Below are 24,675 nucleotides of genomic sequence, written 5' to 3' on the forward strand. Positions count from 1 at the left end.
TTAGGATTTACTGCCTGACGTCACGTCTGCCGGAGATTGGCTGTTCAGATCTGACACTCGGTTCCACGGCGAGAGAAACTTTTTAAAGACTTTGCAGCCCGGGCTGCCGCTGAGCGTCCCGCGCGCTCACACCCGCCCTCGCCCACTCTCGCCGGGTCCCGGGCGCGGCAGCCCCTGCGCCGGCGGCGGGGCGAGCGGACCCTCACCTTGCGCGGCCCGCGCCCCTCGCCCCTCCCCTCCCGGGCCCCGCGTTCCCCACCCCCACCCCGCCCCCTCCTCCCCGCCGCTTTCGGCTGGGGTCTGGGGCCGTTCAGCAGCCCGCAGAACTTCCTCTCCTGCAACAGAGTTTTCCTCCTCCCCGCCTTTCCCGGGCTCCCGGTTGTTCTCGGGGGAGCCTGAGCGCGCGCGGGCGGCCGCACCGGGCGAGCGGCGCGGCCGGGGGCGGGGGCCGGGACCGGGGGCGCCGGCTGGGGGGCGCCGGCTGGGGCCCGCGATGGCGGGGGCCTGGCTCAGGTGGGGGCTCCTGCTCTGGGCAGGGTTGCTCGCGTCCTCGGTGCACTGCCGGGTGCGGAGGATCACGTACGTGGTGCGCCCGGGCCCCGGCCTGGCGGCGGGCGCCTTGCCCCTGGGCGGGCCCCAGCGCCCGCGAACCTTCAACGTCGCGCTCAACGCCAGGTACAGCCGTAGCTCGGCGGGCGCCGGGGCCCCCTCGGAGCGGACTCGGCGCACCAGCCCGCCCGGCGGCGCGGCCCTGCAGGGGCTCCGGCCGCCGCCGCCGCCACCGCCGGAGCCGGCGCGTCCTGGGGGCTCCGGCGGGCAGCTCCACCCCAAGCCTGGCGGTCACCCGGCGGCCGCCCCGTTCGCCAAACAAGGCAGGCAAGTGGTGCGCTCCAAAGTGCCGCAGGAGACCCAGAGCGGCGGGGGCTCGAGGCTGCAGGTTCACCAGAAGCAGCAGCTGCAGGGGTAAGCCCACACCCTCCCTCCTTCCTCGCGCGCGCCGCCCGCGCGGGGACCCGGGGAGTCGCGGCCCCTCGCAGCCCAGCGGTGGCCATGGGCGTCGTGCGCCGTCGGTGGGTTGTCTCCTCCCCGTCCGCCTCTGCCAGCCTCGCATGCAGCGCGGCGGGAAGAGCGGAGTGCGGGGAAGCCGGGGAAGTCTGACTGAGGATAAACTCCGATCGCATTGTTACTGAGCTGCGGGTAAACACAAAAGGCATTTCTGCCTGGGGCGTAACCTCCTGTGCGCGAACCAAACTACTCCTAGAAGATGGGCGTAAACATGAAGTCACTACAGCTTAATCCCTCAGCATCAATTAAACTTCTCTTTGCAGCTCAGTTTAATTTTTTTCCGAGCTAATGGAAAAAAAAAAAAGTTTGGAGGAGGGCTGCCTGTAAAGATCCACTTCCTGTTCTGTGACCTGGAATTTTCAGCATCCTAGTAATTGTGAGCTTGGCTTCCCTGCACCTGTGGGGTCTGTTTTCCTGGGGCGGCGTGTCTTAGCATTGACAGGAGTTTCGGTTGGATAGTTTCTGTTACTGGGCGTTCATAAACGTCCTCCCTGCCACTCCTCCTCGTTAATCACAGGTTGAGAGTGTGGGGGAGGATTTGTTTTGCTTATTTGTTGTTGTTGTTTTCTTCAGGGGTGGTTCCAAGCGTTGTGATTTCATTCCTGTTTGGACGCCTCTCTCTGAAACTCAGATTCAATTTAAAACGTGGGCGCAGATAATACACAAAATACATTTGGCTCTACTTTACTTTTGGAGTTAAGAAAACCGCTTATTTGGACCTTGTTCTCCCCTCCTGTATAGTTCTAGGTTATGCAGGTGTTGGTTCTCCCATCCTTCCCTGATACACCGTCCTTACCCTTCTGCTTGGGCAGCTTTGGGTTGGACATCCTGGGTCCCTGTTTCGAAGCCAGAGGAATGTGGAAGCAGGAGGCTGGGCTTGCAGGAGCCCCCCTGGAGGCTTGGGTTCTCTGGAAGGGAGTGTCGCTACTACTGGACTCAGGGGTCTTGCTTTGTTTGTTTCAGGGTCAATGTCTGTGGAGGGCAGTGCTGCCATGGCTGGAGTAAGGCCCCTGGCTCCCAGAGATGCACCAGACGTAAGTTTCCATGTTCACAGCAGCCCTGCACAGTAGGTGAAGTGGGTCTGACCCCACAGGGGTCACTTGAAGAGGCTATGCAATGTCTGAGATGCAGTCTACCCCGTTATCTGAAGCCTTCATCACCACCCAGGAAGGGCTGGGCCAGGGTAATGATGGTATCAAGGCCAGCAGCGATTCACTGTACAAAACCGTGCCAGCAGCGATTCATTGTACAAAACCGTGCCGTGCATCCAAGATTCCCTTGCACCCAACCGTGGTATTAATTACTCTGTTACAACCGTGAATCAGGGGCTAGGAAAAGAAATTCCCATTGGAGGATGTGCCATATGGCAGAACCAGTACAATTAAGTTAAACATGGATATCGACAAATGAAAAACATTCTTTAAGTTGATGGTAGGAGGGGAATGGGAAGTAGGAGGCCCTGCTCTGGAATAAAACATCAGTAGTGTTAAAGCTTTCTGAAAACAGCACTCAGAATCTGCCATCCTTGTGGCCTGTTTCCTAGGAGGTAACCACTCTACTGTCCTTCAGAACTGACAAGTGGGTTTTCCTGCATCGCTTCTCCAGCTAATACACAGGCTTAGGAGTGTTTTGAAACGTGTATTAATGATGCATATAGATTTGAGAACATCAGAAAATATTTCCCTCTGCATTGTGAAATTAAGGATTAAGGTAAAATATTCTTTGAGGGTCCTCTTGACGAGTTGATTCTGTCTGGTGCTAACTGGAAATAAAGAAATCTGACTTCCATTCAGAAAAAGTTAAGCATTCTTATGTGTTCTCTGCATAGAGTTTGAACCATAAACATGTGGATTAGAATCGTTCAAAATTTTAGCTGCTTATTGGTATTCAGTGTAATAAGTAAAATTTAGCAATTTGTCTTGTATACAGTTGGGATTTTAAAATGCTGGTGAATGAATTTAAAAAGTTATCTATTACGGTCATTTCTATTACAGTCATTCTGGTGAACTTGCTTGTTGGAAGATGCCTTCAATCCCTGAAAGAAACAGGACTTTGGCATAGTGGCTTTAGTTTTGTAAAAAGCAATGTCCAGGTGGGTTATGATTTGGCTGTGATCAAGGAGTAGTGGCAGACATGAACTCACTAATCAGCCTCCTTGTTGTTGAACTCAAACCGCTAGATCAGAAATACTCAGGGTTGTAGGCATTTTATTTTTAATTTAAAATTTATTTTATTTATTTATTTTTGGCTGTGTTAGGTCTTTGTTGCTGCTCGCATGCTTTCTCTAGTTGCGACGAACGGGGGCTACTCTTCGTTGCGGTGCGCGGGCTTCTCATTGCGGTGACCTCTCTTGTTGCGGAGCACAGGCTCTAGGTGCGCGGGCTTCAGTAGTCGTGGCATGCGGGCTCCGTAGTTGTGGCTCGCGGGCTCTAGAGCGCAGGCTCAGTAGTTGTGGTGCATGGGCTTAGTTGCTCTGCGGCATGTGGGGTCTTCCTGGACCAGGGCTTGAACCCGTGGCCCCTGCATAGGCAGGTGGATTCTTAACCACTGTGCCACCAGGGAAGCCCCAGGCATTTTAGATTAAGTCGTAATTCTTCACTTCTTCTTAGATTACACTTGACAATAGTGCACCACCATTTTCCTGAATTTACAATTGCTTGGGTCCAATTACATACCCTCTCCTCCCTTTGGTAACTCCTGCTCAAAACCTGATATGATGTTGTTTGCCTGTTATGTGGCAGACAGCCCATCCATGACAGCAGCATTGCTGTGTAAAGTGGGGTATTGCTGTGTAAAGATTAAAGATACAGAGCAGCTTGTTATAGATGATGGCAAGTGCTCCTTGATGCCCATTAGAGAGAATGTGTTAAGACTTTCAAAGAAGTTTACTTGGCAAATGATGCCATTGAGTGCCCTCTCTGAAAAGAGAGTAGTACCCCATTCTTAGGTTGTCTGAGGATTTGCAGATCCAAAGATGTTCTAGAAGATCCAAAGATGCTCTAGAAGGAGAACATCCAATCTTGAGGAATCACCTCATGGCTTCCTGCTTCTCCAAGTGAGGGAGGCAAGGGCACAAGTGTGCCTCGGTTTAGCCAGGTTTGCCCTCTGGTGACCCAGAAAGAGAAAGACTGCAAAAGGCTACCAGTCAGAAAAGTTAGGGTTGAACAGTTACTGTATACAGTGTTCCAGAGGAAGTTGCTCCGTTGGCTTAGTCTCATGATACCAATAACAAATGCTTCCGGCTTTTGGTTCAAGTTATCCTTCCAGCTTCTAGAAAGTAGCCCTTGGACAGCACCGGGACCTAAGCAATCAATGCAACATTAGCCTTCCAGTACTGCCCAATCTGACAAATTAATTCAGGCCCAAATGCTGGAAGCTTAAATCACAACTTTAAAATCACAAACTGTTGTGTTTTTAAAAATGATGCTGGGTTAGGTCAGTGCTCAATCCAAAGTAATATACGTTAGATGGATATGTTTCAATGGGGGGGTCTTGTGTTTGTCTCCCTATGCAGAGCCAGGGAGATGAGGGAGCCTTATACCTTCACACGGGACAACTGGGGTTACCACTGATGTGGCAAAACTTGTGTCCATGGCTAAGCAGTGTGACACCAGGAAAGACCTCTGGCCTTGGGTTCAGGAAACCTGAGTTTAAACCCTCAAGCGTTCACTAGCTGTGTGGCCTTGGGGAATTCATTTGACCTCTCTTACCCTTATATTTTCCCATCCTGAAATGACTGTGCTAAAAACTTGACTACTGGGACTTCCCTGGCGGTCCAGTGGATAAGACTCCACGTTTCCACTGCGGGGGGTGTGGGTTCGATCCCTGGTTGGGGAACTAAGATCCCACATGCCGTACGGCGTGACCAAAAAAACAAAACAAAACAAAAAATCCCCCAAATCTGCCTACTTTCTAGGATTGTTACAGGTATCAAGGTGAAATAGAATGATGGATGTGAAAGCCTTGATGAAACCAGGAGTCTTAGAGTTTATTATTGAATCAAGCCAAGTAAATCCTGTCTCATTTATCTATTATTTGGTTTTCTTTTTTCCCTATGTATGTTTCTCCAGCTATTGTCATCATCTGCTTTTCAAAGAATGTACATGTGGATCCCTTTTTATATTACAGCTTTAAAGTAGTTTAGGGCTGGGGGAGGGGGAAATAGGGAGATATTGGTCAAGGGGTACAAAGTTTCAGTCCCTCAGGATGAATAAGTTCTGGAGATCTAATATACAGCAGTGTGACTATAGTTAACAGTACTGTGTTATATACTTGAAATTTCTTCAGAGGGTAGATCTTAGAGTGTTCCCACTACACCCACACACACAAAAATGTTAACTGTGTGGTGATGGGTATGTTTATTAGCTTGACTGTGGTGCTTATTTTACAATGTGTGAATATATCAAAACATTGTTATACACTTTAAATATATACAATTTTTATTTGTCAATTATACCTCAATATAGATGAATAAAAAAAGGAATAAATGAAAAAGCCAGTCACTTCCATCCTGCCTGGCTTTGATTACTGAGAAAAAAGAAATCAAGTAGGCTGGGTTGTTCTGTATCCCAGAATGATTTATTTTAAAAGAACTTTGAAAGAGACTAAATATTAGATTATTTGTGTATCTCTAGTTCTCTTTGTGTAAAGCTTGCTGTTTAGATGGAAAATACTCCCCTAAGGTATTCATAAATTGAATGGAAAAAATTCTGACACCAATTTTTGTGACTACAACTACTTTGGTAAATAGTAGTGAAATTTAGACTGCAAAAGAAATTTATTTGTGGTCTCTTTCCTCTCTCACTTCCTTATTATGCTGAGATTGAACAATTGCACTTGGATATGGTTTATTACACTTAACAAATACAAAAACCAATGGCATGTCAACATGAATTTCCTTATTAAGATAGTAATCATCATATACATAATTAACACAACATTGTAAAACAACTATACTTCAAATTAAAAAAACGTAGTAGTTATACAATATGTATGCACATTTAAATGTGCACATTAAATTTAAATCAACAGCAAGGATGCCTTGTAATTGTCAATTCTATTTTGAGGATAATTGAAAGGGTTTAGCTGAAGAATTTCAGTTTGTAGAGACTGTTTTCCAGTTGATGCAAAAAATATTTCTGCATAAGAGTTGGGATGTGTTTCTGTTGTTCAGTTTGCTTAATCCTGTGAGGAAAACAAGGTGCCTCTTCGAGGCAGACTGGATTGTTTTCAGTTGATTGAAACTTAATTCAAATGGGCCATAGGCAAATGCTTCTGAAGACTGAAGATTTAGCGAACCTGAAATTGCCAATCAGAGAGATGTGAAACAGACAGCAGCAGACCCACACGGGCAGAGAGAATGGATGTGGGTGTCCGCAATGGCAGCCCCGAGGGCTTTAGCCATCCAGTCTCTACATAGAGATGCCCAGTTGCATGTTAATGCTTCTTTTCCAGACACCCTCTGTATGTGTGTCTCTAGGAATTGAAATCACAGCTCGAGATATGGCATTTTAGTTATTAATGTGGAATGACTGCTGATAGTGATGTCCATTTTGGAGAAGGCACTGCATCTGTTCCCTTTCCAAGGGGTTCACATTTATTGGGAAGGTGCTACCTTTTTTTAGCCTGTCCCCATTTCTGCATTTCGTTCCCTCTGTCTAAACTGAACCCACCCCCTCTTGGTTGTTCCAATCTTTTTGTCCCCCTCTCAGGGTAAGCGCAGGCCAGAGAGAGACATTGCCAGTGGGCTCAGCTTTAAAGAGGAGACTGGACTTGGGAACAGACAACACAAAAGAATAAAGGGGAGATGAGGGTGAGGCCAGGTTGGCAGGATGAGGTGGATGGAACAGGAAATATGGCAGATCTGAATCCAAAGCGGGTGCCTGGCACATGGCAAGCCCTCCCTAAATGCATGGATGGTTCTTTCATTTCTTTAACGGATATCTGTTTAGCTTTTACCATGTGCCAGGGTCTATGAATAGAGGAGAAATGCAGCCAGCTGTAGAGAGTGCAGGGTCTGTTTTTACTCACTTAACTCATGGCACATCAAATGACTTGTTCTCTCCTTAGCAAGAAACAGAAAATCGATATTCCAATGCTTTTCCACTGGCATTCAGCCCACAGTGCTCTGGGGGGGAAAAAAACCCAAAAGCCAACCCTAGACATTTTCCTTAATTATATACAGAAGAGACATAGTCACGTATACCCTTGGTGCTTAGAGTTGCTGCAGTCGAGGGCATCGTCCATGAGTGTGGGGTGTGGCTGGAGTTGCAGGTGACAGAGGCCTTTCAGGCCATCTCCTGTCCCTCTTGGCTTGGTGTTGTGCTAGCTGAGCTCGGGAGTCGGGCCCAGAGTGATCACACAGTTTTCATCTGCCCGCTGTGGCCATTGACAGCTGCTTCGCCAGTAGATCCACAGTGAAGTTTATTGTGGCAGCTGCTGGGAGCACCGCCCCGTCCCCAGTGCTGGGAGCAGGGGTGGGAGGGTCGGCTGGAAAATCTTGTCGTGCGGCACAGACCGCCCGGTGAAGGGAGAAGGACCCAGAGGTCAAGTTCACACTGGGTCAAATATGTGTTCTCAGCACTGGTTAAAACAAACATTTAGGAACCATAAATCCTGGGCTGCAATCATACTTAAACCTTCATTGTGAAACCCTGCAGCCCCTGGGCCAACCTGAACACCCCGCCCTCCAGCCCCTGCCCGGCCTGCTTTAGTGAAGTGTTTCTCTGCCCGGTGAACCCTCGGCCCTTAGGAAGCCTGACTTGTTCAAAGGACCTTTGGCCACCACAGGAGTCTGCTGTTTCTGAGCCTGTTATTTGTTGTCTTGGATATTCCAAACATACTCAAACATGTTTGGGAGCTCAATTAAATGTTCCTAAAATGCAGATTTTGCTTCCAAGTTCTTCCTAGCAATAACCAGGGCAACTAGGAGTGCTGAGGCGGTGTCACCACTCTTGTAACACTGACCAAGATCAGAGCAGGGGCTGAGACGCCGCTGATGAGGGGAGGGTAATTTGTGCAGTGCTTTAGAGCCTGTGGAGGGCGTTCGCTTTCTTTCTTTTACTTTTAAAAAAAAAAAAAAAAAAAAGGAATGCTTCACGAATTTGCATGTCATCCTTGTGCAGGGGTCATGCTAATCTCCTCTGTATCTTTCCAGTATTAGTATATGTGCTGCAGAAGCCAGCACTGGAGAGCATTTTCCTGACCTTCACACACTGGGAGTGTAGGCCAGGCAGCCATGATTTATTACTCCCTTTTTAAATGGGGGGCAGGGCTCAGACCCCACCCCAGCTCTGTGGCTCTTGGTTTATTGTTCTTTCTACTGCCCTAGGCTTCCTGGACGTCCAGTGTGGCAGCATCTCTCTTGAGGTCTTGGTCTTTGACTCTCCTGACAGCCCTGCTTTGGACTGGCTTTCACTGCCTCAATTCACTGTGTGATTTCCCAAGCCTGTAACAGAGTACCGCAAACTGGGTGGCTTAGAACAACAGAAATGTATTGTCTCAGAGTTCTGGAGCCTAGAAGTCCAAAATCAGGGTGTCGAGAGGGTTGGTTCCTTGTGAGGGAAGATCCGTTCCAGGCCTCTCTCCCTGGCTAGCAGAAGGCTGTCTTCTCCTTGTGTTTCTTCAACCTCATTTCCCCGCTATGCATGTCTATCTTTGTGTCCAAATTTCTCCTTTTTATAAGGACACAAGTCATGTCAGATTAGAGCTCACCCTAATGACCTCATTTTTAACTTGCTTACCCCTGTAAAGACCCTATCTCCAAATAAGGTCACAAACTAAGGTACCAGGGATCAGGAATCCAACATAGTTTTCTTTGTGGGGGGAACCGTTCAACTCATAATAGAAGGCCATAGATGCTCTGCACGTGGGCTTGAGAAGTGGGCTGCTCAGAGCTGGGCCACCCCTGAGGCAGTCAGGGATTCCCTAGCAATGACCCGGGGGTGGCTGGGCAGAGGCTCAGTTGCGCTTCTCCCACATAGTCTGTGACTGTGAATCTAATGCGGCTTCTTCCCTAATTCAGGAGCTCTGGCTGCTTCAGGGAGCAGAAAATGTGAGGAATTGGCCACTGGTGATTTTGGTTATACCTCTGGCCATTTCCACTTGGTCTGCTTTAAAGAGATTCTATGGTGCCTCTTAAACATGAATGTGCAGCTGGTCGCTGGAGGAGTTTGTTAAACTGCTTTCTTGAATCAGTCTCTGGGATTTTTATTTAATAAGCACATCAGGTGATGCTGATGGAGGTGGCCCACCTTTTGAGAAACAGTGATCCAGAAGGAACCCTGTCCTGGACAATATTTATGACACTTTGTGTGGGAATCTGAAGGCCAAGCCTAACACTTAGAAACTTGTCAAGGCGGGAGCCCTCTAAACATTGCTTTAGGTCAGTTTTAAATAGTACGTACAAAGATGGCTGCATACAGGGTTATTACACCCAGTTTTTCTTTAGTTAGTTGAATGATAGATACATGTATTTTTACAAGAGTTGGACACTTGCAAAGTTGTTAATGATACATAGGTGGTTAAATAAAGTGGTTTTAAAAAAGGTTGAAACACTTTGGAACACATTGGGCGCTTTTTCCACTAAATATTTTATTTTTAATTATAAAATATTTTAAATACACAAAAATGCAGAAAATAATATATCCAGCTGCTGCTCATCGGGCTCATGTTTTTAAAACCACCCTGATGTGATAATTAAGCACAATAATTTACAGATAAGGGAGAAACTATGGTCTTATCTTGCTCTTTTTTTTTTTTTTTTTTTGGCTGTGTTGGGTCTTCATTGCTGCACACGGGCTTTCTCTAGTTGTGGCGAGTGGGGGCTACTCTTCATGGTGATGCACAGGCTTCTCATTGCGGTGGCTTCTGTTGGTGGAGTGTGGGCTCTGGGCGCGCGGGCTTCAGTAGTTGCAGTGCACGTACTCTAGAGCATAGGCTCGGTAGTTGTGGCACCCGGGCTTAGTTGCTCCGTGGCATGTGGGATCTTCTGAGACCAGGGATCGAACCCGTGTCCCTTGCACTGGCAGGTGGATTCTTAACCACTGTGCCACCAGGGTTATCTTGCTCTAACTGCATGTTTTACTAATGATGTTTCCTATCTTCCTAGGGGAGAGAAGATAGTACATAAATTGTTGGTGTGACACAAACTGGTTGTTTTGGTACTTATGGAAAAATACATCAGAGCTGTATTTGTATAAGCTCACGTGCACCTATTAATTTGCCTAGCTTATTATTAAGGATTGAACATTTCATGTAAGCACAGTCCATTGGGCACCAAGAATCTGTGTGCACAGTGTCATTTAGACCCAAGACAATGTGGTTACAAGAAGGAAATGCTACCTGTTACTGTCCCACCTGACCCGCCTTTCTTGCCTTCCTCCTCTTTCTCTCCTTACTAGGCCTCAGTTTTGCTTGCCCTGAACTAGAGGCAGTATAGGTCCGTGGTTAGAAGTTCAGTCTTTGGAGTTAGAATACAAGGCACCTAACTTGATGTTAACACTTTGTCAACACATCCTCACTATGTGACCTTGGACTGTGAGAGCTGGGGCAAGGCTAAGTTACCCCATTCAGAGGACAGGTGTGATGATGGTTTGTGCCATCATTCAGAGGCTTGTTGGGGGACCACATGAAGTAATATACAAAGAGTTCTCGGAGAGCAGCTGTCCCCCTGCCCCCCGCACAACAGTATTTGACAGATGTGAGCTCTCAGGGGTTCCTGTTTGCTTGCTTAGACCCTCTCCCTCCTGGGCGCCTCAGCTTTTTACACACGCCTCTTGGTGTTCTCAGATCCCTTGGTGAAAATCATGGCTCTCTCTTCCCCTCTCTGGGAGCACTCTGTTTTCACTCTTACTTTGCTCTGGGTGTGGCTGGACCAGGGGAGAGGGGCATCTGCCTCCCCATCAACGTGGAGCTCCTGGGGAGCGGCATTTTCTTTCTTTCTTTTCTTTAACAAACACTTTTTAAAAATAAGTTTATTTATTTTTGGCTGCGTTGGGTCTTCATTGCTGCACACAGGCTTTCTCTAGTTGTGGAGAGTGGAGGCTACTCTTCATTGCGGAGCACGGGCTCTAGGGTGCGCGGGCTTCAGTAGTTGTGGTACATAGGCTTATTTGTCCGCGGGATGTGGGATCTTCCCAGACCAGGGATCCAACCTGTGTTGGTCCATTCATCGGCAGGCAGATTCTTAACCACTGTGCCACCAGCGAAGTCCTGCAGGATTTTCTTTGTGTCATTTTAAGTACCCAGGCTCTGTTCCTTGCCATAGTACAAATGCTAACTGAATTGAGTGGAAATGAATTGAACCAGCATCTCTGATTTTGCTGTGTTGTAAATACTATCCTCTAAATGCTACATAAAGAAATCTACTTCCTTTTTTGTTTCCTCTCACCTTTGGGCAATAATTCTCCTTTGGTTTTCTTTCTACTATTTTTTCTGTGTGCTTATCCCTTGCCTGACAGACACTGCTTATTATGACAGCTTTTCAAGGACACACCACCTTATTCCATTTCCTCCTACTTCTCTGAAGGCTACCCTGGCATGGCCCAAACTTTAAGACAGCTTTTCCTTTCTCACTGCCAATTTTAGAATCTTTCTGCTAAACATCATCTGATAGAGATTTGGGACTAAGTAAAATGAATGTTGTATGATTTTCCCTGTAATTTTAGATCCCCAAATACTTCTCTTGGCCAACTACACTATTCCCTGTGGTTTTTTCACTCCACTACATTTGAGTAATATTGTTGGCATGGACCTAAGTAAACAGTTTGCGAAATGTTGTGTTTTGTAAATTAGGAGATGGATGGGCTGGTTTTTTAATACATGCTCTTGGTTCTGCTGGACCAGAGGAAGGATGAGTTTGGTCAGTGGATGGGAAGACAAATTGGAGGAAGGTTTTTTTAAATTTGTTTTATTTATTTATTTTTGGCTGCATTGGGGCTTCGTTGCTGCACGGGGGCTTTCTCTAGTTGTGGTGAGCAGGGGCTACTCTTCGTTGCGGCGCATGGGCTTCTCATTGCGGTGGCTTCTCTTGTTGCGGGGCACGGGCTGTAGGTGTGTGGGCTTCAGTAGTTGTGGCACTTGGGCTCAGTAGTTGTGGCTCGCGGGCTCTAGAGCACAGGCTCGGTAGTTGTGGCGCACGGGCTTAGTTGTTCCGCAGCATGTGGGATCTTCCCGCACCAGGGCTCGAACCTGTGTTCCCTGCATTGGCAGGTGGATTCTTAACCACTGTGCCACCAGGGAAGTCCCTGGGGGGAGGTGTTTTTAACTGAAGTTGATGTGGTCAATTTACTCATCCGTTATTTAAAGGTGAGAACTAAATGGTTGGAGGGGAACCTTCAGAAGTATATTTTGGTAATGAATTAAGGGAGAATCTTCACAGGGGAAGGAAGATGTATCCAGCAAAAAGCCACTGGGGGAAAAGAGGATCATAAAATAAGGAAAATATAATAATAAGGATCCTTTGTCTTTGTAGACTTTAAAATGTTTGTATTTCTTACAGGATTACCAAACAATTCCAATCTCCCTTTCAATTTTGCAGGAACTTCAGTTTATTATTGTTACTATAAAATAAAAGTAGAATCTCTATCCTTTCACCCATATGTGTTACATTTAACACCATATCAAGTGGGCAGTTAACAATTAGCATCTTCAACATGTTTCATTGTAAAAGCCATTTAAGTCGGCTAAGAGGTACCACCTCATCTTGATGAATCATTTGCTACATTGGTTCAAGAGTGGGAGCGCTTCTGTCTCTGCCATTAGCTGTGAAGTTTCAAGCAGATCAATTAATTAACTCCTCAGATTTTTTTTCAAGCTGAATGAAATGAATGGGGATAGGGCCATTCATCACCCAACCTAATTCAAGTCATTCTTGTGAATTTTGGGCATACAAATCCTCTTCTGTCTTAACTTTTTTTTTTAATTGGGGTATAATTGCTTCACAATGTTGTGTTAGTTTGTGCTGTACACGAAGTGAATCAGCCATATGTATACATATATCTCCTCCCTCTTGGACCTACGCCCCCCCCGCCCCACATCCCACCCATCTAGGTCACCACAGAGCACCAAGCTGAGCTTCCTGTGCTATACAGCGGATTCCCACTAGCTATCTATTTTACACATTTTTCACAGTGTGTCACTGTTGTGTGTGTGCACTTGTGGATGTGTGCTTCCCAGCTGGATGTGAGCTCTGTCTGTGAGGGATTGATCAACACCATAACCATCTTTGTATCCTTGGTACCTAGTAAGCACATAGACTTTTATGGAAGGAATGAATGAATGAATGATTAATTGAATGAATGAATTCATTTGTTGTACTTCACTGAGTCCCTGTGTGCTAGGTACTGGCACACAGAAGGTGTTAAGATTTATTTTCTATGAAGAAAATAAAACAGGGCGAGAGGATAGAGAGTGATGGGGGCCGGGGGCCGGGGGATGGAGTAAGGAAAGGTCACTGTAAGGAAGTGGTTTATGAGACCTGTGTGATATGAAAGCGTCTGGTGGAAGAGCCTTTTTGGACAAGAGAACAGCTAGCACAAAGGCCCTGGGGTGGGAAATACATTAAGCATGGCCCTGTACAGGGACCCAGAAGTGAGTTTTGTTGGGTTGTTAGTGTAGGCTAGAGTAATAGGGGATAAGGGAGACAGGGCTGCATCCCCTGTCAGGTCTTGTAGGCTGTGGAAAGCCATAAATAGGGGACTTACAAATGCAAGTAGATTTTATTATTAAGGAATAAACACAATACAGGATTTGGTATTTATCAGCACTACTTTTCTATGTCTGTGAGTCTGTTTCTGTTTTGTAAATAAGTTCATTTGTATCATATTTTATTTTATTTATTTTATTTTCTTTGCGGTACGTGGGCCTCTCACTGTTGTGGCCTCTCCCATTGCGGAGCACAGGCTCCGGACGCGCAGGCTCAGTGGCCATGGCTCACGGGCCCAGCCACTCTGTGGCATGTGGGATCCTCCCGGACTGGGGCACAAACCCGTGTCCCCTGCATCGGCAGGTGGACTCTCAACCACTGCGCCACCAGGGAAGCCCTGTATCATATTTTAGATTCCACGTATAAAGTGGAAGTAAGTAAGTGGACTTCACTTAGTATGACAATCTCTAGGTCCATCCATGTTGCTGCAAATGGCATTATTTCATTCTTTTTTATGGCTGAGTAGTATTCCATTGTATATGTATGCCACATCTTCTTTATCCATTCATCCATTGATGGACATTTAGGTTGTTTCCATGTCTTGGCTATTGTAAATAGTGTTGCTATAAACATTGGGGTTCATGTATCTTTTCGAATTATAGTTTTCCCTAGATATATGGCCAGGAGTGGGATTGCTGGATCATATGGCAACCCTATTTTGGCTTTTTAAAGAAACCTCCATACTGTTTTCCATAGTGGCTGCACCAATTTACATTCTCACCAACAGTGTAGATGTTTTCTCCACACCCTGTCCAGCATTTGTTATTTGTAGATTTTCTGATGATGCCCATTCTAACTGGTGTGAGGTAATACCTCATTGTAGTTTTGATCTGCATTTCTCTAATAATTAGTGATGTTGAACATCTTTTCATGTGCCTATTGGCCATCTGTATGTCTTCTTTGGAGAAATGTCTGTTTAGGTCTTCTGCCTATTTTTTGCTTGAGTTGTTGTTGTTTTTGTTGAGTCGTGAGCTGTTTGTACATCTTGGAAATTAAGCCCTTGTTGGTCTCATTGTTTACAAATATTTTCTCCCATTCCATAGGTTGTCTTTTCATTTTGTTTATGGTTTCCTTTTCTGTGCAAAAGCTTATAAGTTTGATTAGGTCCCATTTGTTTATTTTTGCCTTTCTTTCTATTGCCTTGGGAGACTGACCTAAGAAAACATTGCTATGATTTATGTCAGAGAATGTTTTGTGTATGTTCTTTTCTAGGAGTTTTATGGTGTCATGTCTTATATTTAAGTCTTTAAGGCATTTTGAGTTTATTTTTGTGTATGGTGTGAGGGTGTGTTCTAACTTCATTGATTTACATGCAGCTGTCCAGTTTTCCCAGCACCACTTGCTGAAGAGACTGTCTTTTCTTCATTGTATATTCTTGTCCATTGTATATTCTTGTCTCTTTTGTCAAAGATTAATTGACTGTACGTGTGTGGTTTTATTTCTGGGCTTTCTATTCTGTTCCATTGATCCATATGTCAGTTTTTGTGCTAGTACCACGCTGTTTTGATTACTGTAGCTTTGTAGTATTGTCTGAAGTCTGGGAGGGTTATGCCTCCAGCTTTGTTCTTTTTCTTCTGGATTACTTTGGCAATTCTGGGTCTTTCATGGTTCCATATAATTTTTAGGAGTATTTGTTCTAGTTCTGTGAAAAATGTCATAGGTATTTGATAAGGGATTGAATTAAATCTGTAGATTGCTTTGGGCAGTATGGCCATTTTAACTGTATTAATTCTTCCAATTCAATGTTTCATTGTTCTCAATGTATAAGTCTTCCATCTACTTAGGTTTATTCCTAAGTACTTTTTTTTTGGATGTGATTTTAAAAGGGGTTGCTTTATTACTTTCCCTTTCTGATATTTCATTGTTAGTGTAAAGACATGCAACAGATTTCTGAATGTTAATTGAAAAATAATGTTTTAAATAGAAAATTGAATCACCTTTGTTGTTAATTTTTATTGATGAGAAAAGCTGCATATAGAATAGTGAAGTACCCAAGGCCATACATAAATTACTGTTGCAGTCTAACTGCCTGCATTGTACCCAGATGGCTAGACCAGCCCCATGTTGATTGGACCTCTGTGCCTCTGCTGAGCTCTGGCAGAAGGTGACACTCTCACCAGAGCCATGAGGCCAAGACTTAGGATGGAAGTTTGAGGATCAAAAAAAAAAAAAAAAAGTCTCTGGTCACTGCTGTGTTGAAAAGCAAACTAGGGGGGATCTTCACATGGTACTAAATAAAAAATAAAATGTTAAATCCTTTAAAAAACTTTAAACATAAAAATCCCAATCTTGTGCTTGTAGAAAATTCACAGAGAGCAGTTAGGATGTGTTAAAGTAAGAGTGTAAAATTTTTGGAATACATTTGAATTCTGTTCTGAAGTTTTCTTCAATGCCTCCGCCCCATCTAACTTATTGTTGGTGGGGTGAGCCCGAGATAGGTGCAAAGGTAGCCTCTGCTGGGAGATTTTGTTCCTATTTGTAAATGAGGTTAATACCACCCTTTGCAGTTAAGAGCAAATAAAATGAGGTTCATGAACATTCTTCACAGAAGAGCCCTATAAACATAAGGTGATATTATTAATAAAGTTTTTCTGGCTGTTTTGTGAAAACGTTTCAATTGTTGGTGAAAACTTTTTTTCTGTAATGTGTTGGTTTATTTCTTTTCTTGAAAATTAGAATGCTTGGGACTTCCCTGGTGGTCTAGCAGTTAAGACTCCGCGCTCCCAATGCAGGGGGCCTGGGTTTGATCCCTGGTCAGGGAACTGGATCCCGCATGCATGCCGCAACTAAGAGCCCACATGCTGCAACTAAAGATCCTGCACGTGGCAACGCAGATGCCACGTGACGCAACTGAGACCTGGTGCAGCCAAATAAATAAATAAATATTAAAAAAAATATATATATATATAAAAGAAAATTAGAATGCTTAATGTATTTCAGTAAGTTTTGGGGGTCACAGATCTTGTGTATCACACCTTTACAGTGATCATCCCGTTTATGGTCTCTGAGGGCACATCCTGGAAGTTGGCTTGAAAATAAGCAAAAATACCTAACTCTCCACTTTAATTCCCCATCCACATGCACGAGTGATTTGTTTTATTCTCCTAAAAGTAGAGTGCAAGCAAAGACGAAGATTTCTTCTTTTGAGAAAGCTCCGTTTCTTTCTTATTGTGATAGTGAAAAGGTTATGTTTGTAGTCCAAAATTTCTCAGTAATTGGAGGTGAAATAATGCAGATGATAAATTAAAGTCAGGGACCCTGTTTTTGTTTTACTTTGTATCCTTTGGGAAGTTGGCCTACCCAGTGGTTCTGCATATACAATAGACCCTTAGTTGCTTGATTAATAAGCATTACAAGTCACATTTGTTTTGAGGAAAAGACCAGCTGAAATTCATTTAACTCAGTGGCTACCGAGATTATGTCAGTAAGCTGTTCCTTTTGTTATGAGAGAATGTGTATTGCAGCAAACCTCCCTGGGTGACAGGTTTTAATGCTCAGTGTTGGGTGCTAGAGGCTCTTCCTCTGGTAAAATGGCCCCATTCCTTCCTATAATACAGACTGCTTGAGTGGCACTTCATAGACCTAGGGATTCTCAAAGCATGGTCCCTGGACCAGGGGCAGCAGCATTGCCTGGGAACTCATTAGAAATGCAGATTCTCAGGCCCCACCCTGGACTCGCTGAAGCAGAAACTCTGAGGTTGGGGCCCAGCACTCTGTGTTTTAATGTGCCCTCCAGGGGGGGCCGTTATAGTTGTGGTTTGAGAACCACTACTCTAGCTAAACCCATCTCCTCCTCCCTTTCTGTGTCCCCCCCAGCACCCCTCCTTGATCATCCAAGGGGGAGAAGGAGTACAGGGAAATTGGCTCCTTTGGGCTCCAGGCCTTGGGGACTAGAAGCTTGTGTTTTCTCCCCTTCCCAACGGAATGGAGCGATTCCCTTGTCTCAGGTGGGAATTCTGGACCTGAGCAGATGCAGCTGTGCACATTGACACACAGCCTGTTCTGCACAGTGACCGAGGAGACTTGGAGAAGCCGTTTTGCCATCCAGTGAACGTGAGTTTTGTACCTTTGGGCCTTCCTAGTTCTGTTCTTTACTGTGGACAGTGCTGAAATCACTTCTTCATGTTCTTCAGAGCTGCAGTTATCAACTTTGTGTGGTGCATGGATCCCCTCTGTCTCACAACCCCCTGTGGGATGTATAAGAAATGCAAGTTGTGGGAATGAACTTATTTAGGAGACAGAAACAGACTCACAGACATAGAAAACAAACTTATGGTTACCAAAGAGGAAAGAGGGTGGGGAAGGGATAAATTAGGAGTTTGGGATTGGCAGATACAAGCACTATATATAAAATATCAATAGATAAATGACAAGGTTCTACTATATAGCACAGGGAACTATATTCAGTGTCCTCTAATAAACCATAATGGAAAAGAATATGAAAAGGAATATATATATATATATATATATATATATACACACACATATATATGTAGTGTGTACATACACACACACACACACACACACACACACACTGAAAAACTTTGCTGTACACCAGAAACTAACACAACATTGTAAATCGATTATACTCCAATTAAAAAAAAAGAAATGCAGTTTATGGGGCCCCACCCCAGACCTACCACAGTGGAACCCCCAGGGGTGACCCATGACCCTCGTTTTCACAAGCACCAAGCCGACTGATCCACATGGAAGCTTGAGGACCCTGGGTTTAAAGTGGGTATACTGAAATAAAAGATGTCACAGGCAAGGAATGATGAGAAAGGTATTACACAATAAATAAAAGGAACAGGAGTGAATATGACATCTTGTTTTGGAGGCAGGTGCTGCTACTCATTTCCAAGATAGTTTAGAAGTGAAATGAAGAGCAAGCTGTGGTCCAGGACATGCCCTCGGCATTGGCAGGGACAAAGCTTTCTCGTGTGAAGATAAGGAAGTTCAGATGGAGAATGGACAAGGCAGAGTAGCTTGGCCATTCCTTGGGGTCCTGCTGACTCATTCCTAGAAGTCACTGGAGGAATGCATCAGATCTTTGGAAACTGACCAGTTGAGAATTTCAGCAATGACACACACTTTTATGAGATGTGTATTTAGGAGAAGAATTGCCTATAATAAGACTAGGAAACTTTGTAGAGAAAGAGTGAATGAGGAGTTGCTTTGCTTGTCCTGTGAAATAGGGACTGTTTTTCCCCAACACATATCTTTTTTTTTTTCCTGCAAAATAATGAATGCAAAAACACTTTATCTGTGTATGGAAGAAAAATTAGGTTTTTAAAAAATATTTATTTCTTTTCCAAATAGAAAGTTTTGGGGGGGGGGAAGGTACCTTATTTAAATCATCAGTTACTGTGGTAATAGTTATATGTGGTTAAAAGTAAATATTTTATTTTTTCTTCCCAAACATCTAGTTATTTCCAAATACCTACATGTTACTTTTGATAAAACATTCAAATGTTTGAATATCATGTAGACAAGGCCATAATACTAGAAAATGGTGCTAAAATTTTGAAAAGACCCAAATTTCAGGAATGGCTTAAAATATGAATTAAAAAAAAAATTAGTTTTCACTCCTTCTGTCTTAGATGGGTAAACCCCCTTTTTTTTAAAACAACTGTTAACATTTTTATAGCTGAGTTATCTCTCTGTATATGTCCTTAGAGGCCTATATCTTACATTTGCTAACCTTTCATTTTAATTCACTAAACTTTTTATAAATTATCTACTATATAGAAGGCCTTGTGTTATGGGCTAAGAAGACCCTGCTCTGTGGAGCTGACAGTCTAGTGGAAAGGACAAGATGACCATAATACTAGAAGTGTGGCAGACACACCCTAAGGTAACCCCTGATGGGTGACACCCTTGTATAATTCCCTCCTCTTGAGTGTGAGAAGAACCTGTGACTTGCTTCAAGTCAATAGAATATGCAAAAGGCGATGGAATGTCATTTCCTTGACTTTGTTGTGTTATATACGACTCCATCTTAGCCAACTGGAGTAAGAGACTTCCTGCTGGCTTGGAAAAAGTATGCTGCCCTGTTGGGCTTGTGGCTTGCCTATGCAGGGGACCATGTGGCAGGAAGCTGTGGGCTGGGTCTAGCTGGTAGCCAGTATGAACCTGGGGTGCTCAGTCCGAAGTCTGCCAAAAACCTGAATGGTCTTGAAAGTAGATTCTTCCCCACTTGAGCCTCAGATGAGACTGCAGCCCCACTGACACCTTGATTATAGCCTTGTGAAGAGCTAGGTCCTGAAGCAGAGGACTGGGTTCATCTGTGCCCAGACTACTCACTTATAGAAACTGTGAGATAATAAATGTGTATTGTTATAAGCCTTTGAAATGGTGATACTTTGTTAGGTACCACTAGAAAATTGATACAAGGAAGAATGTGCAGATGCCGGAAGAGCAGCCCAGCCTCAAGTCTCATTCATTCATCTAACGAGCACCTAGTGAACACATTCTATGTGTCATCCACTTTCCCAGCACTGGAAATGCAAACATGAATAAAACATGGTTGTACCTTCAAGTAGCTCCCAGTCTGGAGTAGTGGGGCTATGAGGGAAGGACGTTGCTCTCCCTTGCGGGAATATTAGAGTAGAAATTGTTTGAAATGGCTTTTGAGGATAGAGAGAACTTGGACTTGGGGAGTCTGTTGGTGGGAAAACCTCTCGTTCAGGTAGTGGATGGTGCTGACTTTTACAGTTTGGCTGGAAAAGGGGTTTTCACTTTTGGAGGGTTTGGATTTGCTTTAACCGTAAGTCTTTATTGAAGAGGAAGAATACCATTGCAGTAGATGAATAAGGCACCCTCATAGATTAAAGGGGTAAGCTCTATGGCCAAAGTGGACAGCATAACATTTTATTTTAAAAACAATAAAATTACAAATCATAAGGGCTCTGAAGCATCCTCTGATAATCTTTCCCTTTCATTCAAGTCCTATATTGGATCACTGAATCATAAAACCAGATTGTCAAAATAGTCCTGAATAATTTTCTTCTAAGCCAATTTTTTTTTCTTATTGAGGGGGACTTGTGGGTAATGAAGACAGCAGCTTACATTTATTATGTTTTTAGCCTTTAGCTGAGGGCACCCAAATGAGGTCCTCTAAGGACCCTTTCCAAGGATGCTGTTTACAGAAGGTACCTACCATGCTACAAAGTGGTGTCCATAACAGGATGGCCTCACCCACAGCTCTGAGTTCCTAAATATGTCAGTCCAAAGAGGACCAGTGTGTATCTTCTTTCCAGTGTGTACCTGGACAAGCACACGACTGTCGGCTTCTGCTTTATTGCCGGTGATCATCTCATAATACTGCTGATATTACAAGTGCTTTTGGCCAAGCCTCTTTTTCTTGGATCTGAATACATTTCAGGTTCCCCTTCATCTCTCCTGATGTTTCTCATCACTCAGCTTGGTGGTATAACACATGGCTTTGAAGGGCTTCTCTGATCTTGTGATCTTATGAAATCTCCTTTCCTGATGGTTTTTCAAAAACAGGAGAGCAGTTTCTCTGGCCTGTTTTAACGCAGGTATACCTGTAGAGTGGGCTTGGCTTGTGGGCCTGCGGGGCCAGGATGTGAGAATGGAAATCAATTTCTCTTCTCCTCTAGGCTCCAGGCTCCAGGCCCCAGTGGGGTGGCAGAGGTTCTGTAGGCAGGTCTGGGGATGTTGAGGGGTGAGAATGCAGACATTCAGGGGTGGATGGTGCCCTGTGTAACCCTCCAGGGGTACTTCTTGGTTTCTTCTGGAAACAGCAAGGAAGACCAGAGTGTTCCCTTTTCCATCCCTTCCATATCTGGCGTTTGATCAGCTCCTTTCCCTTTCCCACACTTTAAGATTCTCTGCCCATCTGTTCCTGAAGGAAGGTCACAGATAATTTGAAGCATTCTGAGGGTGTTTTCTGCTATCAGTTGCAGGTGCCAGAAGGTTTCTTTTCTATTCTTTCTTTCTTTTTTTTTTTTTTGCGGTACACTGGCCTCTCACTGTTGTGGCCTCTCCCATTGTGGAGCACAGGCTCCGGACGCGCAGGCTCAGTGGCCATGGCTCACGGGCCCAGCCGCTCCACAGCATGTGGGATCTTCCCGGACCGGGGCACGAACCCGTGTCCCCTGCAATGGCAGGCAGACTCTCAACCACTGTGCCACCAGGGAAGCCCTCTATTCTTTCTTGTGCCTAGTACATGGTGGATACTCAAAAAATATTTTTGAATGAATGAATCTTTCACATCTTTCTGACCCTGTTGGCACAATTGAGTCTTATAAACACAGAAGATTGAACTTGATTCATCTGTATTTCTGAGGGAAGTCTAGACTCTCAGGGCAGGGGATCAGCTAGGACTTTTAGGATGATGTTGGTGAGCACATCGATTGACTGGAGGATAAAGCAGAGGCAGCTGGAGCCAAGTGGAGTGGCCGTCTGCAGGGTGTGGTGCGAGAGAGGGTGGACTCTGAGGCAGAGTTAAGCAGGACCCTGTGGTTGTAAGAGGAAGTTACACAGACTGGCCAAAGGAAAAGAGGCTCTTTATTGCCAGGTAACTGGGAGGCCTAAGGTTGATGCTGGCTTTAGGTCTTGCTGGATCTAAGGGTTTGAATGGTCATAACAGGACCAAATTGGCTACATAATCTGCAGGCCTCAGTGCAAAATGAAAATGTGGGAACCCTTGTTAAAAACCATTTACCTAGCAGTAGGTTAAGTGTGAGCTATTGTTAATTTCCAAGCAAGAATAGTAATAACCAAGGGTAAGTCCTGCATTTTACCATTTTGGGAGCTGCTTTCTTGATCCAGTGCTTATTGTGCCCACTGATATTCTGTATCTATGCAGTTTGCAGAGGTTTCAGGCCAATTAGCTTACAATCTCTTCAGGTCTACTGGATATTTTCATGATCTCTGGGTGTTCTGCCAGCCTGAAGTGCTTCTAGAGCTCACATTTAATTTTCAGATTTCAACCCAGTGATGACTATTTTTATCAGATCATATGGAGACAAAGTATAGAGGAGGTAAAAAAAATATTTTTTAGTGTGAGTTTAGTATGAGTAACTTTTCCATCAAGTTCTAATGGAGTTCCAGTTTAAAAATTTCAATTAGAAACACATGGAGTGAGTTTTCCCAAAGTTTCCCGGAGTGAGTTTCCCTTAACACTGTCGGTTTGGAGTCATATTATTCTTTACTATTTGCTTATATTGTTTACATGAAGACTGGTATCTGGGTCACTAACCACATTTTCATGAATTTGGATGCTTTTCGTCTAGGTTTCTTGAATACCCTCTTTGATGACTGTTTTATAAACTGCTAAATAAGTGAACGTGTGTGTGGGAGTGTTCTTCAGATACCTTGTCTGATTCATAGCACAGCACTGCAAAGCAGCTGTGTGGGGGGAAAAGTCCTAACGTTTCCTTAGTCATTTTTATGACTCAGTTTGGTATTAGGATTCTACCTGTCTGTGCAGCGTTTTCATCTGAGACAAATTAAGCTTTTGGGTGCCACGTAAAGGAAGGTGAATGTCAGAGTTCTCCACGAAGAGATTAGTCACCTCTTTAACTGTGTAAGGCGGTTGAGGGGCATCCTTTCTCTTGGGAAGCGCCGGCATTTGTTCATCGCTCACGGTGGACAGTTCATTGCTCACAGATAAACAGTTTACTTTCAAAGATTATAATAGCTACTACCCCTGGCTCCAAGTAGGATTACACAGTTAATAAAGATAGCTGTGGCAGATTTTTGAAAGTATGATGACAAAACTTTGACTTAAGAAGACAGTGCTTATTTTCTTTTGTTTGAATTTGTTACTCATTTTGCTTTTTATCTCCTATCACAGAACTTGTTACTCAAAGTTACAAAACAAAATATGATCTCATACTTGCTTACCTTTCTTTTTATATATTTGCCCACAAAAATACGTGTAACTATAGAGAGTTTAAGCCAACACGTTTTTTTTTTAAACATCTTTATTGGAGTACAGTTGCTTTACAATGGTGTGTTAGTTTCTGCAAGCCAACACATTTTTTTTTTTTTAAACATCTTTACTAGAGTATAATTGCATTACAATGCTGGGTTAGTTTCTGCTGTATAACAAAGTGAATCAGCTATACATATACATATATCGCCATATCTCCTCCCTGTTGCGTCTCCCTCCCACCCTCCCTATCCCACCCCTCTAGGTGGTCACAAAGCACCGAGCTGATCTCCCTGTGCTATGCAGCTGCTTCCCACTAGCTATCTATTTTACTTTGGTAGTATATATAAGTCCATGCCACTCTCTTAATTCGTCCCAGCTTACCCTTCCCCCTCCCCGTGTCCTCTAGTTCATTCTCTACGTCTGCGTCTTTATTCCTGTCCTGTCCCTAGGTTCTTCATAACCTTTTTGTTTGTTTGTTTAGATTCCATACATGTGTTAGGATACGGTGTTTGTTTTTCTCTTTCTGACTTACTTCACTCTGTATGACAGACTCTAGGTCCATCCACCTCACTACAAATAACTCAATTTCGTTTCTTTTTATGGCAGAGTAATATTCCATTGTATATATGTGCCACATCTTCTTTATCCTTTCATCTGTTGATGGAAACTTAGGTTGCTTCCATGTCCTGGCAATTGTAAATAGTGCTGCAATGAACATTGTGGTACATGACTCATTTTGAATTATGGTTTTCTCAGGGTATATGCCCAGTAGTGGGATTGCTGGGTCGTATGGTAGTTCTAGTTTTAGTTTTTTAAGGAACCTCCATACTGTTCTCCATAGTGGCTGTATCAATTTACATTCCCACCAGCAGTGCAAGAGGATTCCCTTTTCTCCACACCCTCTCCAGCATTTACTGTTTGTAGATGGTTTGATGATGGCCATTCTGATAATGGCCACAGGTGTGAGTGATACCTCACTGTAGTCTTGATTTGCATTTCT

At 44.3% G+C, this 24,675-nt stretch overlaps 1 protein-coding gene across 4 annotated transcripts in view; it reads left to right on the plus strand.

Annotated features, from left to right (window-relative positions):
- Positions 1-478: 478 nt before the first annotated feature.
- Positions 479-24,675, plus strand: part of LTBP1 (latent transforming growth factor beta binding protein 1) — a 429,217-nt gene continuing 405,020 nt past the window's right edge. For all 4 annotated transcript variants that reach the window (XM_082641886.1, XM_082641887.1, XM_082641888.1 and 1 more), the window contains exons 1-2: positions 479-963; positions 2,029-2,099. In XM_082641886.1, the coding sequence (XP_082498012.1) occupies positions 494-963; positions 2,029-2,099 (541 nt within the window). In that variant the 5' untranslated portion in view covers positions 479-493. The remainder of the gene's footprint in view (positions 964-2,028; positions 2,100-24,675) is intronic.

The sequence above is a fragment of the Mesoplodon mirus genome, assembly GCF_964341445.2.
Source record: "Mesoplodon mirus genome assembly, chromosome: 14".
NCBI lineage: Eukaryota > Metazoa > Chordata > Mammalia > Artiodactyla > Ziphiidae > Mesoplodon > Mesoplodon mirus.